The sequence below is a fragment of the Podarcis raffonei genome, chromosome Z (genome assembly GCF_027172205.1).
Source record: "Podarcis raffonei isolate rPodRaf1 chromosome Z, rPodRaf1.pri, whole genome shotgun sequence".
Classification (NCBI taxonomy): Eukaryota; Metazoa; Chordata; class Lepidosauria; order Squamata; family Lacertidae; genus Podarcis; species Podarcis raffonei.
Window position 1 is genome coordinate 26,233,232 of NC_070621.1, and position 18,998 is coordinate 26,252,229.

At 43.2% G+C, this 18,998-nt stretch overlaps 1 protein-coding gene across 4 annotated transcripts in view; it reads right to left on the minus strand.

The window, feature by feature from the left end:
- COL4A5 (collagen type IV alpha 5 chain) overlaps positions 1-18,998 on the minus strand; it is a 136,965-nt gene that overhangs the window by 39,511 nt on the left and 78,456 nt on the right. For 2 of the 4 annotated variants that reach the window (XM_053373881.1, XM_053373883.1), the window contains 11 exons: positions 17,906-18,079; positions 17,487-17,570; positions 16,268-16,360; positions 14,085-14,155; positions 13,786-13,977; positions 11,731-11,899; positions 10,133-10,225; positions 9,937-10,041; positions 8,973-9,070; positions 7,009-7,159; positions 6,484-6,597 (listed from right to left, as the gene is read on the minus strand). In XM_053373881.1, coding sequence (XP_053229856.1) covers positions 6,484-6,597; positions 7,009-7,159; positions 8,973-9,070; positions 9,937-10,041; positions 10,133-10,225; positions 11,731-11,899; positions 13,786-13,977; positions 14,085-14,155; positions 16,268-16,360; positions 17,487-17,570; positions 17,906-18,079 — 1,344 coding nt within the window. The remainder of the gene's footprint in view (positions 1-6,483; positions 6,598-7,008; positions 7,160-8,972; positions 9,071-9,936; positions 10,042-10,132; positions 10,226-11,730; positions 11,900-13,785; positions 13,978-14,084; positions 14,156-16,267; positions 16,361-17,486; positions 17,571-17,905; positions 18,080-18,998) is intronic. The other 2 variants (XM_053373882.1, XM_053373884.1) reach the window with 2 other exon arrangements.

An 18,998-nucleotide genomic window follows, 5' to 3' on the forward strand; every position in this document is an offset into this window, starting at 1 on the left:
GCTCTAAGTGAACAGAGATTATTCTAATTTTATTATTTATTTATCTGAAAAATTTTCACCCCACACTTCACCAAGAGACTCCCATTTTATGACTGATGGATTAAGAGGCAGTTTGTCTTTTACTTACTGTATTATTTTTAGGTGCCAGGCTAAGCCATTTTTGTCTCATGCATTTTCAAGGTTTGCATCCTTGCATTTGCAAGGATGCCAAATTTTAAATATTATAAAGAATCTTTTATATGATATCCAACTATTTGTTCATTGACTTTAATTGTGTGTGTATATACGTTATTGCTGCTTTGTTTTAATTTGTATTGAAAACCACCGTGAGATAGGTATAGTAAAGGTTAGTATATAAGTCCATCTTAAATAAAATAAAAATACTAACAACAACAAATAATAGCAATGCCTCAAGAAGGAAACTGCTATGCACACTGAAAAACTTTCAAGTAATTGAAAGAAAGATGAGCAACTTTAATTTAAAACATATTATGTTTGTCTCTGTGCTCAATTATTTTTCTTATCATTATTATTTACCAATAGCAACAAGAACTGCTATTTTAAACAAAAAAGGTAAGAAAAATAATATTTAAGGGAAGAAGGAAAAAAGCTTGAAGGAAACCACAGTACCTGATGAACCTGAGAAGTTGCAAACCCAGCACAGTAAGAACTCATCAGGAGGTTGAGGCACAGGAAGCGGTAAGGGGGTTGCGAGAATGCCGTTAGGGTTAGGATACAAAAGGAAGCACATCGGTGTTAGACCAAGAAAACCAAACAAACCCTATACAAAAGGTTGCAATCCACAACTCGCCAACTGGACAGAACAACCATTGAGTAAATGGGTTGTGGACTGCAAAGCATGTCACCTAACCCAAGCACAATGCCAGGCTATGCAACGTCAACACCAAAGAGACTAGACTTTGAACAGACTTGATTGAAACGTTTTCCATTGGGTGGTAACTACTACATTTGGAGAAAGACAACATATTTTTAATATGGAAAATTCCAGTGAAAAGGCAAGCTTTTGATACATTTATATAATGGAATTAAATTCTAGCATCTATACATTTGGGCTTTTCTTCTTTCCAAAGTGATACCACAGCTATTGCAATGTGCTAATTTGCTGGAATGGTTTTGTTCTTCAACAGCGGGGTGGGGTGGGAATTGAATAAATGGTGACACACACAAAGGAAAACGTGAACCAAGGAAACTGCCTCAAGTTTCATTGCAACCAAGATTGTTTTAACGTTATTCCAACCTAACGTTAAGGCTATATGGAGAGAAATGAAGACAAAAGAACGAACATGACATCACAACAAACAAAGATAGTTAAATGCTGATTTGTTAGTACAAGCTCTAGTCATGCACAGCATTCCATCAGGCTAACAAGAACAGCTGTAGTTACAGTGGTATGGGAGAATGAAAAATGAACCATAAATATGTTTTGAGAAAGGCAGGTAGAATGGGCATGCGAAGGAAAATAAATGCTTGTAGAGTAAAAATTCATCATCAAGGGTGGAAGAACCTGTGGCCCTGCAGATGTTGGTCTACAACTCCCATCATTCTTGGCCATACTAGATAGGGCTCATGGGAACTGTAGTCCAACACTAAATCTGAAGAGCTCTAGGCTCTCTCTCCCTGAATTATATGATGGGCAAAACTCAGTGCCTGGCAAACAGGTGGTATGGGAGCCCAAGCAATGTGTGAATACATGTTCATTCAAAGCAGTGTTACATGCAGAGATTCACCTGAGAAGCTACGGCATGTCGTGTGGAGAGGGTATTAAAATGGGACAAGGAATCTGGACAGCTCTTGAGGAATCCATTCCCTGAGAAAAAACACTGGAGTGCTTCTTAACGATGTAATCGCTCAAGGCCATGATTCAGTAATTCTAAATACTATAGTCAATGGAACTAGTCAAATTCTTTTTGATTTGATTTCTTGAAGAGGTAAGTGAGGTCCCCAGAGAGTTGTGGGTCACATCTGCACCTCACATTCCTCCAAGGAATCCAGGGACTGTAAAGGTTGCTGAGAGCTGTTAGGAGAGAGATATTTATTTCCCCCAAGGGCTACAATTCCCAGAATGATTTAGCAACCAGTCCCTCTTGTCGGGGAACTCTGGGAATTTTCTTACTGTCATGTGCTTTCTATTTGCTTTTTGCCAGTTTCCACTGGCCTTCCTCAATGGCTGATTTCTGGCAGAATCTTTCCCAAATGTTCTGCTTCACTTCAGGGATTTAGCCAATGCTTAGAACAGGTGTGGAGAACCTTTTCTGCCCAATGAGACAGATCTTTATCTCCTCCCATCCTGCAGGCTAACTTTGGCAGGAGGACTGGACCACCTACCTGCCAATCACCTGATTGCAAAATGACATCAGGTGATTGACAGGTGAATGGTCCTGCCTGTCTATCAAAGTTGGCCCATGAGGCTGTGGTGGAAATGGGTGTCGGGTGGAAATGGTAACCAAGCAAGGACTGAACGTGGAGTTCAACCCTACTTTCTGCAGAGATTGGCTCCACAAAGAAGCAACCCAACTGCGTCACTACCGACCCCACACCTGATGTCACATACAAGGTGTGGGGCAGGTGGTTTGGATTCCTCACCCTTAGGCCTAAAAATATCGTTTTCCCAGTATGTCATCTCTGGTCCTAATGCAGGCCAGATTTACCTGTGTCCCAGATTCAGAGGGCTCTTATCCTTCGCCTATGAGGCCAAATGCCCTGCCAAGACTGCCAGCAGCTCAGCTACCTGATGATCTCTCAAAAGTCTACTGTGCAGCGACTATGGGTCTCTCGTTAAGACATCCTCCACTGTAACTGAACACTTTGCAGGTGCTACCTAGGCCTTTTTAGTCTCATCTCTCCTCTGCCATGAATGCTAGACATTTATGGGAGTTTTCCCCCTCCTTTTAAATGAAAGCCATTAAGAATGTGATGCTGGATGGTTGCTGGAATGGCTGTTTTGCAATAAGCTTGTGATCATGCAGAACACTTAGACCCCAAGGCATGGATTTTCTTGAAATACATATTCCAGCTCATGTTTTTGCACAATATTGGTGTAAACAATCTCTAAAATCAACATGAGGTGAATGAGCAGTCATGCAACACAGCAAAGAAGGTGTGGGCCGCAAGGACCAAAACATGTACTTAAAGCAGTTTGTAGCCAAAAATGTGGCTCATATTATATTTTAATTAAGAACAACAAACATTTCAATTGTGGATTATTGCAGTGCAGATTCAGGGCCTGTTCAGATGCAAGGCCCATGCAGGCTGCCTCAGGAGGTGTGCTGGGCTCCTGGCTGGGCCTTCATAGAGAAGTCATTAGCATGGCATCTGGGTAGTGTATACAAAGCTGCAATTATTCCTGTGACAGGAGCAACCTGAAAAAGAGGTGCTACCATCATAGGGATTGTTGGGACCACATATACAAGGAAAAGAGGAGACCTCTAGGTATACAGGAGTAAGTATCCTTGATTAGGCCCCATGTACTCTGAATTAGGATAATCAGGGGCACTGTAATAAGCACAACCAATCCCACGCTGTGATCTTTGTCCGAAGGGTGATACATAAATTTAATAAATAATAATAATCCCTGTCTCTAGTAGCCCACAACCACACCTTACATTAAAAGCTGTATTGTTCCACTTTAACACTGCTTCCCCCAAGGAATGATCCTGGGAACTGGAGTTTGGTAACGGCCCTCAGAGTTGCTAAGAGACCCCTATTCCCCTCACGGAGCTGCAAGTGGTTCAATCACCGATCCCTCTTCCCTGAGAACTTTGGGAACTGTAGCTCTATGATGGGAATAGCTTGGTCTCCAAACAAAACTCAGCATCCTTAACAAACTGTTGTCTCCAAAGTTGTTGTGGGAATCCATGACTATTTAAAGTGGAAGGATATTGCTTTAAATGTATGGTGTGGATGTGGCCTCTGCAACAAAGTAATTACAAAAGATGAAAGGCTGAGTTTGGTTGCTGCTGTTGTTACGCACGCACCCGAACAAGATCCTAATTCCAAACATACTGGGTGTAACTAACAAAGTAAAAGTGGGGCCTGAAGCAAAAATGTTATAGTGTTTCTTCCCTCCCAAAGGAAGTTCCAGTCAACCATTCTCCCCAAGCAGGGTATGAACTCCCCCTACTACTTTCTGCTTATTTCCCTTCTGGTTCAATAGACATTCTGCATTCAGTCACCACTGAACAGGCTCAGCCCTCAGGCTGCTTTGGGTAGAGGGATGTTTCCTCTTATTAGGTTCTTATTTCTAAAAATCAGTTGCATTCCTGAAAACCTTCAAGTTCCCCAAAAGCATGCTGATAGCTCCCTCTTGTTTCTCAGCGGTCCTGTTTTAGCAGCATAACTGGCTGGCACTCGCCACCTGGGCTTGCTGTTAAGAGGAAGCTATACTCCTGTATACAGTATCCGGCTCTCTTCTTTTCCTTGTACCGTATTGGCAGCTCTCCTCTCTGCCCCCCCCCTCTATTTTATGACCTCTGTGGAGGCAAAGGGCACCTCTACAGAAGGCCATCTTTGTCCACAAACCCAGCGGTGTGGCCCTGTAACACCCCCTGAGATAATCCTGACAGGAAAAACAGAATTCCGACTCAGGGAAATCATAGGGAGAGAAACAATGCTTTCACCTTACAATGGATTACACGTTTGTGAAACAAACCCAAATATAAGCATATCTTATATACATGTCATAGACATTAAAAATATTTCTAAATGTGAGGTAACTATACATACAGAAGAGGGGAAGGATAATCTATAGACACCATAAAAGGTGAAGCAAATTATATCCATGGTAGGCAGAAATTTGATGTAGGCCAATAATTTCACCTGTCTCAAGGTACAGTTAGAGACTGATAGTGGAATAACAGCATCAGCACCATACATTTATGACAACATCAGCTCCATACATTTATACCACTTTAACAGCCATGGCTTTCCCCAAAGAACCATGGGAAACGTAGTTTGTTATGGGTACTGAGAGTTGTTAGGAGACCCCTATTCCCCTCACAGAGCAATAGCTCCCAGGGTAGTTTAATAATTAATCCCCCATCCCATGGGAATTGTAGCTCTAACAAGTCTCCTAACTACAGTTCTTGAGGGAAGTCATGACTCGTAAAGTGGTATAACAATACTTAAAATGTATAGTGTGGATATAGCCATAGATCAGAGCTTCCAAACTCTGTGTTGTGACACATTTTTTGTTGGCTGCTGTGCATACGTGCATCACACAAAAGCTCCCTGCGCTCCTCCTGGGACTGGAAATGGGTTAGTTTAACCTCCAGTTTGCTAGTAAAACTGAATTACTGTGTCACAAAATGATGATTGTCTAAAAAGTGTGTCACCGTCATGAAAGCTCTGCCATAGATTCATAGAGTTGGTGAGAACTTTGTAATCTTATATTGTTCAACCTCCTGCTCAGTGCAGGGAAATAAGCACAAGAGCATCAACAACAACTTAGCTGCCCAGCCTCTGCTTGAAGATATGTACTCAGAAGTTAGTCCCACTGAGTTCAATGGGGCTTACTCCCAGATCACTGAGTCTGCAGTCTGATTTTGTGCCACAGTAACAATGGTTTGTATATCGCATGCTAGTCCTAGTCAGAGTAGACCCAATGAAATTAATGGCCATGACTAGCTTATGTGTACTCTGAGTAGAAGTTACGTTGACTGCAACCCAATGTCCTTGTGATGACACTCCATATATCTGGACTTAAATTTCCTTCAGTACACCAGTCAATTGCCCTCTAAGTAGAAGGGGTAATGCTTGTAAGTCTTTTAAGCACCCCATTTCACTCACTTCACTGTGGTTCAGCCTATGTTTAGACTGTGCGACTTCAGACTATAGTTGTGATGGTTACAGGATGGAGTGTTCCTTTTCAAAAAGTCTGCATAGAAATCTAGTAGGTTAGGGAGAAGGCTAAGCTAGAACGGTTTTCCCCATTACCTGCTAGCTTTCTGTGGACAGGACTTTTATTATAATAATTTATATGTTAAGGGCACACCATCATTTGAATCCCGCATTGAGAATTCACCTAAAATCAGGATCCAGAATCTTCTTCATTCATTCATAAAATACAAAAAGCTTTGTTGAACAAATTTCACAACTGGAAGTCGGGAAGCAGGTGACTGTGATCTAAGGTAACAGTTCTTTCCAGATCTGCACTGGTACAATGAAGAGTTTAAGCCTCTTGAGTCCAGTTAGGAACTACTAATGTTCTGTGGGATAATTTTGCTTCATGTAAGTATGGACCAGCTATTCTAAAGCAGCCCAAATGGCAACAAGCATATTGATTATTTTAGGGCTCGCTTCAGCCTGTTCAGTGCAACAAAAAGTTTGGGAAAACTCTAGGCTATATATGGAAGGGAATAATGGAAGAAAGTCAAATGGATGGTCAGTCGGAATTTCCTCATTTTCTACTCTGATGTGTTGGATTTGGGATCATGCCATTTACAGGCCAGTCGTTGTGAGACCTACCTGGTGGACCCACAGGTCCTGGAGGCCCTGGAGCCCCAGGTGGGCCTTGGCCGCCAATCCCTGGAATCCCTGGAGGTCCTGGTAATCCAGGTTGGCCACGTGGCCCCGGGTCACCTGGAAAGAAAAATCCAACAAATCAAATCTTTAAAAGGTTGCAAACATTTCAAGATGTAATTTCAACCAGTCTCAACGAAGCAGAACACTGATAGTTAATTACAGTTTCTCAATTTAAGATATGCCAAGTCATAGGTAGCACAACCCACGGTTTCCAAAACCACTGTTTCCAATACAGGTAACTTAGGGAACTGTAAACCAAGGTTTGTCAAGTCACCTATCACATCAAACCATGATTAAGCTTACTTAACCACAGATGGCATTGAGTTGAGACCGGACAGAAGTGCTTATGAGCACAACACTCCATAAGCACAGGAACACAGGAAGCTGCCTGATACAGTCTAATCACTGGCCCATCTAGTTCAGTATTGTCTGCACTGACTGGTAGCATAAAGTTAGCAGTATCTGTACCTTTAGGCCCTGGAGTTCCATCAAAACCTATCCGTCCTGGAAGGCCAGGGTTTCCTGGAAAGCCGAAATCACCTTTGGGACCTTGTGCTCCTTTGAAACCCGGTGGCCCAGGTGGCCCAGCTGGTCCTGGAACACCAAAACCACGGTCCCCCTTGCAACATAAGAAAGAGAGTCAAACAATAACTCAGAACATTCTTGCTTTGTTCCTGTGGCTTTTATATTTATTGTGAACCCATCTTGACTACAGTAACTACTGAAATGGGGTATAAGTATACATTTGACTTGATAATTCAGCTATCACACCAAGCAACAATTAATGTAGCTTAACTACCGTATTTTTTGCACCATAGGACGCACCGGACAATAGGACGCACCTTGTTTTAGAGGGGGGAGAACAAGGAAAAAAAATTCTCCCCTTCTCTGCCCAGCGCCCCTTCAGCGAAGCGGCAGGAGGAGTTGCGCAGAGAGGGGGAGAATTTCCCCCCTCTTGTTTTCCCCCTCTAAAACAAGGTTCCGTTTAAGGTTCAGTTGCCTTCAGGCGGCTACCTTGGAAGCCTGGAGAGCGAGAGGGGTCGGTGCGCACCGACCCCTCTCGCTCTCCAGGCTTCAGGTTCCTTTCGACCTGCTCTTTGGGGCTGGCAAGGGGAAGCCCACCACCAGCCCCAAAGAGCAGGTCGGGGAGCAGCGGAAAGGCGTGCAGCGGAGAGGCTGCTGCAATAGCCGTGTGTCACCTCTCCAGCCGGGAGAGGGTAAGCGGGGCTTCTTTAGCCCCGTGCGCACTCTACTGGCTGGAGAGGTGGCTCGCGGCTAAAGAGGCTCCTGCCATAGCCGTGCATCACCTCTCCAGCCGGGAGAGGGTCGCGGGGGGCTTCTTTAGCCCCGCGCGCACTCTCCCAGCTAGAGAGGTGGCGCGCGGCTATAGAGGCTCCTGCCATAGCCGCGCGTCACCTCTCCAGCCAGGAGAGGGTCGCGGGGCTATGGCGTCTTCGCTCCATAGGACACACACACATTTCCCCTTCATTTTTGAAGGGGAAATAAGTGCATCCTATAGAGAGAAAAATATGGTACATTCTCGCATTATGTTCAAATTAGCAAACTATGGTTTGCAATTGGCCCGAAAGGCAGAAACTAGAGCCCATGCTTCAAAGTGAGTTTTCCAAACCATCACTTTTTATCATTGTGGCTTTTATGATGTTTAAATTAATAAATTATATTAATGGTTATTGCTGAACAACAGAAATATGAGTGCTGAGTAGATGGGAAAGGAAAGCAGACAAACAGGTCTAAACCATACTTTGTTGCAATATTTTTGTAAGTTCAAACCATGGTTTAACATTCTAAACTGTGGTTAATAGTACAAACTAAGGGTATGCACTGACCACAAGATTTGATTCAGACCCTAATTCAATACTTTGGAAAGAGCATTATTTGATCTGAAACACTTCAGAGGCTGTCCAATTTTATTCAGGGTCCAAATCTGAATTTTGATCCAGCAGAATGAGGTTTTGTGCTTCCCCTTTCACTATTATGGGGAAGAAGAAGAAAAAGTACACGGCTATAACTTTTTCTTTTACAGAAGTGTATTATATTTGCCAGCACAGTAGTTTGTCTTGAGTGGGTAATGCATAGTAAATTACAGAGAAAGAGGCATAGGAATTTTGTGTTGGACACCTTTAGCATTTGTGAGGTTCCCACTTGGTACCCAAGTGCCTGTTAGCTAATTCTAAACTCCCATTAACTGGAGGCAGTACTGAAGACTCCAACCACTAATCCCTTATCATACCTTGGGCAGGAGCAAACAATCTTTTAGTACTTAACCATATAAGCATTATGAATGTAACTTATAGTACCAGGAAGTTTGACCATGCTTGCACTGTCAGAAAAGTCCAACCCCACTGTTTTTATTGCATGCAACAGTTCTTCATAACATCCCAAGCAAATGGAGAGAACCCTTCTTTACAGACCTTCTGTCCTGCTAATCCAGGAAGTCCAGGAGGTCCATCCTGACCTGCTCTTCCAGGGTTTCCTGGTACACCAGGAAGGCCTGGCAATCCAGGATATCCTAAAAGAACAAAGAAGAGGGTTTGGAGCTCACTACCACGAAGCATCAGCAATCTTCAAAGGGCATTCTGCAAGCTTCTGTTTTTGTCGTTTGTTAACACAATTTGTTTCAAATCAAATTGACTGCTAAAGTTTTGACATTGCAGATGGATTAATAAGGCAAGATGCCTCTGAGTGCCAGTCATTGGGGAAGAGCAGCTGGAGAGCACTATTGCCCTTATTTACAGTTTGCAGACTTCCCATTGGGGCAGCAGATTGGCCACTCTGATAAACACAATGCTGGACCAAGATGGGGCCTTTGGTCTGATCCAGCGGGGCTCTTGTATTCTTAGGATCTTCTTGCTCTTTCATATGATGGGATTCTCTCCCATATCCTGATTCTGCTGTTATCTCCAAACAGAACCAATCAGATATGATTAACCAGCAATTTATATCTAAAACATGGATTTAGACAAATTGTTGTGGGGCAGATAACGATAAATCTCAACTTTTTCTAAACCTTCTCTCATTCCCTTCCTGAAAGGCCAGAATTTCCACAAAAATACAAACACACCAATTAAAAATAAAACACATGACTACTGTTAGCAGACAGATTTGGTTTTTTATAAACCCACAGAGGAGTATCAGGTTTTTCTGATGTCTACGGTCCAAAAGTAATTTCTTCTGGAGAGTTCAGGGTGGCCTATGTAGCAGGACCTCTTTCATCATCACAAGAAGGTAGGTTATTGCTGGGAGATAGTGAGTGGTCCAGGGTCACCCAGGGAGCTTTGCGGCTGGGCAAGTTTTTAAACCCAGCTCTCCACAGACTAACTATAGGCATCTTGCCAGCACACCACCCTGGCATCATAGAATATGACAGAGACAAACCTTTGGCTCCTGGTGGGCCTGGAAGTCCAATGCCAGGTAATCCGGGATCCCCTTTTGAGCCTGGGATGCCTGGCAATCCAGGTGCCCCTGGCTGGCCAGGATCACCTGCAAACAGGAACAATTGAATTAGGAAAAAAACCCACTACAAAAATGTAAATAATAGTATTTCACTTGGAAAAACAACAAATTTATTTACCTGGAAGGCCAACTTCACCATCTCTGCCTGGGGGGCCGGGGTTACCTGGAGATCCTGTTTCTGTGATAGTTTGTCCAGGTTCCCCTTTGGGCCCTAGCGGTAGATGTATAATAGCAAACAATTATAAATCAAAACCAACAACACCTGATAGATATCTATTGCAAGAGCATTCCACAGGACTGGGCTATTAACAATGAAGGATCAGTTTCATATTGTCAAATCAACCTCACTGACTAATGGGACAACCAGCGATGCTCCTACAGATTACCTCAGTGATTGAGCTGGAATATAAGAGTTCAGGCAGTTGGTCCTTCAAGTATACAGGACTTAAGTTGCTAAAGGCTTTCTAAAGTTACTTCCCAAACTGATGTCTCCAGGCACCAGCCTGGGGTAATGTTGGAGTGGGAAGGAGCCACATTTTCCCACTGTGCACTTCCTTCCTTCATTAGCAGACTCACACGGATGCTGACAGTGCATGAATTAGGTTCATTTTACCCCAGTCGATGGTCTGAATCTCATCTACAGGTTACACATCATATCATCACCACAAATTCTCCCAGGTCTTTTAATTTACAACAGACATACATTTCTGGTATTTAACTTATTGTACCAAATTATTTCCCCATTACAGGTTTTGTGCTGATTCTAAGTTGATTTTATGTTACTGTGTTTCCGCTGGCTTTTAGATAGCTTATGTGCTGATTTATATTTTTTGCAAATGCTTTTATAGCTTTTTCCCCCTTTGAACTGTATCCCGTATTTTCTGAATGTTGTAAACTGCACAGAGGACCAAATTAATGGTAGTGTATAAATGCAAATAATACTAATAAGAATTATCGTTATTACTAGTAGTAGTATTGGGCAATACATACATGTTCATTATCACCATCATCAATATCTTTCAGAAAGCTGTTTGTTCATTATGCATTTTGACAAATTATTATAGTCTTTCTCACATGCGGTCTGAAGTGGCCCAGGCAACCCCAGCAACTCATTCTGCTGTGCATGTAGACTAGAGGCATCCTGGATGTTGTGTTTACACTAGGTCAGACTATTTGCTATTGTCTACTCTGGCAACTGATTCTCCAGGGTCTCAGGCAGAAAAGAGTTTGTCCCATTATCTGCCATTGTATCCTTTTAACCAAGGTGCCAAGGATGGATCAAAGAGCAGGTTTTTGTCAAGGTTAAAAACAGTTGGGACACCATTTTTAAACAAGATGGCAGTCTGAATCTTTTGAAACTGCACTGATTCTAACCACTGATTTCAAAACTGCACTGATTCTTTTGGTTTCTTAGAATTCCCAAGCAAGGCTTTGTATAAGTGTTTATATAATTGTTTTAGAAGACAGCTTTGATCTTTCTCTTACCTGGTGACACTATCTTTAGATAACTCAGCTACAAAAGTTTAAAAAAGTCCCCAAGGTTTAAACAAGCTAAATGATGAGTTACAAAAAGTTTTGCGGCAACAACAGATCATCTCATGAAATTGATCATTTTAGAGTTCATTTTTTTTAGTGTTAGCAAGGATGATCCCTGTTGGACCCAATGATGCAATCATTCCTTTTTGTGGTTTGGTCAAATAAGACAAAGAAACTTACCTGGACCTCCAGGGGCTCCTGAGCGCCCTGAAACACCCTGAACGCCCTTCTGGCCTGGGGGACCTTGTGGGCCAAATCCAGGAGATCCTGGAGGCCCTCGATCACCAGGAATACCAGGAATTCCTGGATCACCAGGAAGTCCCCTGTCCCCTTTGAAACTGATGCCGCCCTAAAAGGACAAGGGGAAAGTCGGTAAAATGAGTTTGTAGCTCACTCCAACCCCCCCCCCCGAACACTTGGATTGAACGAAGCTCATTTGAAATCTGATTGAGCCAGGCATATGCCTATGGGAAGCTCCCCAAGGCAAGTGAAGAAGAAGAGGAGTTTGGATTTGATATCCCGCTTTATCACTACCCAAAGGAGTCTCAAAGCGGCTAACTATCTCCTTTCCCTTCTTCCCCCACAACAAACACTCTGTGAGGTGAGTGAGGCTGAGAGACTTCAAAGCAGCGTGACTAGCCCAAGAACGCCCAGCAGCTACATGTGGAGGAGCAGGGAATCAAACCTGGTTCACCAGATTATGAGTGCATAATGGAAATAGCCACTCTCTTCTTTGTCCCCACAATTTGGGGTGGGTGGGGCAGATTGCAATGTACAAAGCAGTTGTAATCTTCAGTGACTTTCCTTAGGATTCAGATAAGAAGTACTAACTAATATGGATGCAGGCTCAGAGGAAATTAAATAAAATTAACACTTTTGTATTAATGACACAGTTTAACATGTATTTTATTAAATTTCTGTCCTGCCCTTCCTCCCAAAGAAGCTCAGGACTGTAAACAACAAAATAAGAAAAAATGCAATTCATATAAAGGAAATAACAAATATTTAGGCCCAATGGGAATAATAATATCATTAATTATTTATTTAACACAATTTATATACCACTTGATTGCAAAAAAACACAACACATCTAAGCTTTTTATAACATAATAACAGATTACAGTATTATTTGATTTAAGCCTTTCCGTAAGTGCTAGTACTAGAATTACTTTTCCCCTTTCAATATCAGCCACAAGGGGTGTGTGTGTGTGTGTAATCTGCTGTGGCAGATTATTTCTTTAGTTACTTCACCAAATTTGCACAAATCAGAGCTAAAAGCAAGTTGATGTGGGACCTTCTGCATGCAAAGCAGTGGCCCCCCACCACTGAGCAATGGCAGCTGTGGGTTGGCAGTAGGCTAAGATGTAAAAATGCCATTCAACTTGAAAGAGAATGGAGTCACACTGCAAGCACTGCCTTGGGGAAAATGGCCCACCTGTGCATTTGAGAGGACGTTATGCCAGTTTATCATGGTATGTAAAAGCTGCACCTATTAATGTTACTTCTTACCAGTGGAGGTTGGGCCAATGGCGCACTGTCCCACCAACCACAGTCTGCACACAACCAGCCTCCACCTTCCTGACTTCCTACTTACAACCATGTCAGGAGGTGGCATCACCTGTCACCTTTTCCCTTCACACCATACAATTAACGCAGTATGATGATGCTTTAAACAGTAGTGGCTTTCCCCAAAGATTTCTGGGAGCTGTAGTTTGTTAAGGGTGCTGAGTCGTGTTAGAGGAGACCCCTATTTTCCTCACAATTCCCAGAGTTCCCTTTGAAAAGGTATTTATTGTCAAACCACTCTGATAATTATAGCTCGGGTATGGGGAATTGGGATCGCCAAACAACTCTCAGCACTCTTAACAGCTCCTGGAATTTCTTAGGGGAAGCCAGTGCTATTTAAAGTGGTGTCATAGTGCTTTAAACATATGGTGTAGAATGCAACCTCTACCCTCAGTGCTATCCTTGCAGAATTCATCTACAGGCGGATGGGAACAAAACTAGAATTAGCTGGCTCTGCCAGTCATGGGGTTTGGCTCCACCTACTGTTGGCCTCCATGGCTTCCAACTTTCCAGTCCCATTGGGCCCCAGCCACCACTGAGGCTGCCAATATTGGGAGCCATCAGAAGACTGGCTAAGTACTCAATGACCATTGCGTTTTGTTAGCATTTAAAACACTCTCAAATTACACTTGGTCGAAATGGAAGTGCAATGGTTTCACATTCACTTACTGGCTCCCCCTTAGGCCCAGGAAGACCCGGCAGTCCATCTTGTCCACGAGATCCATCTAACCCAGGCAGACCTGGAGGGCCTGGGAAGCCAGGGTTCCCCTTCTCGCCTTTCAATCCAGGGAAAGCAAGAACATCACCTGGATCGCCTTTTGCACCGGGACGTCCAGGAGGACCAGGAGGGCCGGGAAGACCCTAGATAAAGAATGTTAACTATTGCAGTAATTAGGATTGCACATATTCTCCCTTACTTTCTCCCTCTAACCCCATGCTCCCAACAAACAGCAATTAATGGTGCTTACTTGTGGTCCAACACTACCAATAAGGCCAGGGACTCCTTTATCACCTTTCAGCCCAGGAAAACCAATAGAACCTGATCATGAAAGGAGGGAGGGAAAAATCAGTGAGAGCAGCTAGAAAACGGCCTATGCATGACATGGGCAATGCAAATTGTTTAGTGTTCTTTGTGGATAGTATGTTAGAAGACTCCCAGAAAACCTCACAGGGGAATGATGCAATGCTCATTGTAGTCACTACAAAAGCTATGTGACTGTTTCCTAGATTTAGTCCAGGGGATGATTTATGGCTAGTGGCAGTTAAGGATGGGCAGATCCCAAACCCCTCCACTGCATGTGGTTCTTGGTCTGCTTTGCCCCATGATCTACCTTCCAATTAAACTGGGGGGGGGGGGGGTTTAAAAACTTATTTCAGAATTTGTAGTTTGACAGATTTCAGTTGCCGTCTTTCCTTTTTAATAGGCTACCTATGCACATAAACACAGTGTGAAAAGGAAGATTGCATAACCCAGTTGCACATGTCCTAGGGGAGTGCAGAACACTCTGACTGGAGAGCCCTGGTAAAATCATCACCTCTCTTTAGAAACTAGACCTGTCAGTCACATAACAGGTCTCACACTCCCTTCTCTCCACCCTGGAGTTCTTCTTATATCTGTCTGAAGCAGTCCCACTTTGGTTCTTTGTTGGGATGCATCCGGATATTTTGCATGCCTCTAGGGTGTGCATTGATTAAATGACAGCACAAAATGGGAGACCTGGTGCAATTGCATTGTCACCTCAAGATTCCTTTTTGAACTGTGATCAAATTAATGCACATCTGTGCAAAAAAGAAGAGAGAGAGAGACAGAGCAAAGATGCAAACCAAAAACTGGCGTACTTTGCATGCACAGTCGTCTGACCAATATAAAAAATGGAGGAAAGGCAATCTGAAAACACATGCCACTCTGGAAATAAGGTCAGATGATTTAGAATATCCAAATCCAGGATGAAATTCAGATGGACAAAATCTCATAGATACCCTTAGTGGTGGTCTGAGTCCACAGTGGTGTACTACCATGGCATGTGGGAAGCATTGGTCCTGCTTCTGCTAGCAATCAAACTTACCGCAAGAAAAGGAAATAAGCTGTGGGACATTCAAATACCAAAAGGTATCTGTGAGCAGATGTACTAGAATATTAACCAGCTTGCCTGCTTTGTCCATAAATATGCCCACAAAGTGTGTTCTCCTTCCTGGAGAGCACAGGTTGTGGTGGGGTTAAGCAGACACCCCCTGTTGCTGGGCAAGTTGGTTCTGGTTGGCCCAAAGTGTGATTGGGGAGAGTTTGATGTTGCCAATTTTGAGTGACAGCCTGAGTTGAATATATTTCCTGCGCGCAGCGTTGAGCTTCCTCTTTTCACTGCGTGCATCGGATCACCGGCCCACCCTCCCTAATTTTAGGGTGTTTGTTGCATTTTGACCTTGCTATGCCTGTCATGGGGTTGTCTGCTTTTGGGGCAGGGGCCTGGTAGGAATTTTGTCCATTTGGCTGATTGGCTGGTGCCATTTGGTTTTTGCCTACTGCGTAGCAAATCGTCACAACTTGTAAGGTTGCGGTTAGGCATTGGTTTTAGAAAAAAATGGTTGGTGGAGGGGTACGGATTGGGTGTGCCTGCCCCTCCAATGCTGTTGCTGCAAGGGTATTCCATTAAAGGAATCCAGGGGCTCACCTGTAAAGGGGGATAGGGCCACGCAAGAGCCCCTGGGAGCATTTGGGGAGAGGTGAGGGTCTGGTACCCAGCTCCATCTACTCCCCATAAAATGTTTGCCCTTACTGACTTCGCAGGCTTGCGGATGTCAGTTCTGCCCCTGGGCAGGGACAGATAGTCGTAACCAATGCCTAAGCAACCACTCACATTGTTTGTATTTTAATAAAGTTGTGGCCAAAATTATGCCAAAAACCTTAAACAAAAATTATGGTGTGAAACAAAAATTATGGTGTAATATATGGTTATTTAGGGGTGGCTTGGGGACCTCGACACGCAAACACTTATCCCTTAGCTACACATGGAGTGTGTCATGGTTTTCCCAATACACATACACAGTTGTTGTTTAGAAAGCTGTTCATCACTGTAAAGCAAACAAATCAAAACATAGTCCTAAATCTGAATAATCAAAAGGTGGATAAAGGCTGGAAGCAGCCACTGTATACCTGGGCTTCCAGGTAAACCTGGTACTCCCTTCTCCCCCGGAGGGCCTGAAGTGCCAAATCCAATGCAGTTAAAACAGGTGTCTCCTTTATCACCTGGAAACAAAGACATAAATAAAGAGGTGAGTATCATTTCCCATGGGTATGAGTACATTCAAGTATTCAAATGCAAACTTCTTGTACATATTCGGCATGCACCCCTAAGTATTAGAGAAGAACTGGAGTAGCAGTCTGTGCACTCACGGAAAAGCAATAGCTGTCTGGCACTCAGGCACAATAAATTAACTATGCACTGTTTCCTTAAGTACAGCTTAGTCGCAAACTCCACCTTCCCTGCTTCAACACTTCCCTTGAAATAAGATAAACCCTGCTCCAAGTGTGAGTAAAGTACCCTGCAGGACAGATCAACACAACTCTGCTTAATAGCTCTGGTTTCTTACAAATACGTACCTGCAGAAAGCCTGAATTAGCAGTCAAAGTTCAACAGAAAACACTAGATACTTATGTAGACATTGAGATATCTTGCAAGATCTCACTACAAAACAGCAATCAAAACTTTACAGCCAATGGATACAGTCTGTGATATAAAATGTCTCCCCTAGATCCACCACATTCAGTCATCACATCCACATACAAAACAAGCTTTAAAACTGCTGATGCTTGTCCCAATTCACATCTTTTGGTGGTGGAATAAGCTCTAAAAACAGTGGACAGGATACAAAGATGAAAAGGGGGAGGGGCAAATCAAGTTCCTGGCCTGTATCACATTTATGACTATTCCATTCTGTTTCTGCATTAATCTTAGATTTTTTAAAAATGGCATATTTTTAAAATATTAAATAGGATTTTCTGTTAACCATTTCTGAATGTATTTTGATAGCCTTTAAAAGCCAAAAACTACATTGGAGCATTTAGTTATCCAGTGGATAACTAAATTCCTATCAGTGCATCCTGAAGCATGTCTAGATGAAACTACTTTAGTGACCTCCAGAAGGCTTTAGATATGCTTTTGTCAAACAGTCCCACCCACCCAAAGAAATCACATGGATAACTCTTTGGAAACTACATGGAATTTCAGGAGAAGTCTGTAATATGATGGTAGGTGGAGAGAAGTTAAACTGGGACTGGACCAGTGGAATTTCCTTACATGAACCTAAACCACTCTTTGGACCACAGCCTATGAAAGACAAGCAAAAAAATCAATGGCATTGTGGGAACCCACCTTTCTGGCCTCTCTCCCCCATAAATCCTTGTTCTCCTGGGAGTCCTGGGAGGCCAGGGGGTCCTCGCTCACAGAGTCTGTCAACTGAAAGGAAAAGCAAATGCAGTTCAAGAACTAAGAGAACTTATGGGTAGATGAGCCAAAGCTCAGTAAGTTTGCTCCATCTTCCATCCACCCATGTAAGACTGACAAGCTACTTAGGAAGCTGGTTCTTCTAGCTCAGTATTGTCTACACGGATTGGGAGCAGCTCTCCTGGGTTTCAGACCCGAGCGTTTCCCAGTCCTACCTGGAGTTGGTAGGGATTGAATTCATGAGCCATCTAAAAGCTTTGAGACTGCGTGTATTGAAGACCCAGCTAGCCATTCCTCAAATGAAGAGCATTTTAGCCACTGATTTATAGACAAAAAACATTACTTACTGGGTGGAATGGTAGTTCCAGGGGGCCCAGGGGGGCCAGGAGGGCCAGGTAAGCCTCGTTGTCCATCATTTCCAGGTGGCCCTGGTATTGGGATTCCAGGAAGGCCTTGATCCCCCTTCTGTCCTCTCTCACCGGGAAAACCAGGAGTACCAGGAGAGCCAACACTTGGAATTCCTGCAATGAGAAAAGATCTCAGCATCTTTGTAGTTCAAAATTAGGACGCTTTTAGAGAGAAGCAAAGGGAAACCAACCGGGCAATGAAGCAAAGCCTCTTTTTTTTTTGCAAGTTGCTCTATCAAGAGGCAACTATTTAAAAAGGGCACTCCCAACAAGGGCTTGCAAGTAAGAGTTTCAGACACATGGAAAGCATCTGGGTTGTGCAGGTGTGAAATCTCACAGCTAAACACAAGGAATTCAAGCTGTATAAGAGAGAGAAGGAAACACACCTGTGGGCGATGTTTCCTTTTAAAAGATCAACTTGGGAGTGAGAGGGCTTCTACAAATACCTCTGTGTAAAGCCTTTTGGTTATTATAATATACTTAAAATCAACTCTGGGTTTTCTTTCCACCCCCTGGTTTTGCCCAACACACAAGGAAAAGAGCCAAACTGCATGTGATATATAACATCAATAATAAATAATCATAACCATCAGAGAGGCCAAGGTAAAGTAGGTGTGTGTCTTTGCATCTAATGCAGCATAATTATAACCAAGGGGTCTCTGCATTATGGGGACACTACATCATAGAAAAGCAGTTAGGAAGTTACAACATAAGCGGAAGTAAAGTAAGGCATATTGGGCATGCCTGGGGAACATAGTGCTTTATATGTCAGGTGTGAATGCGGTCAAAGTAAGCACAGGAGAAAAGCAAGAAGGACATGTCAGAACCTTTGTGTTATTTATTCCTTATTTCGTATTCTCTACTCTGTCAGTTCTGTTATAGCTGTAGCTTAAATACAACTTTAAAATCACTTGTGCTAGTCTGATTTATCACTACGGGCTTGGATGGTGAGAAGATTCCAGTAGATCCCAGGTTTTTACCTTTAAGCAGAGCAGTGAGATCCTTGTTGGAGAGTGCTGGTGTCACATTATAA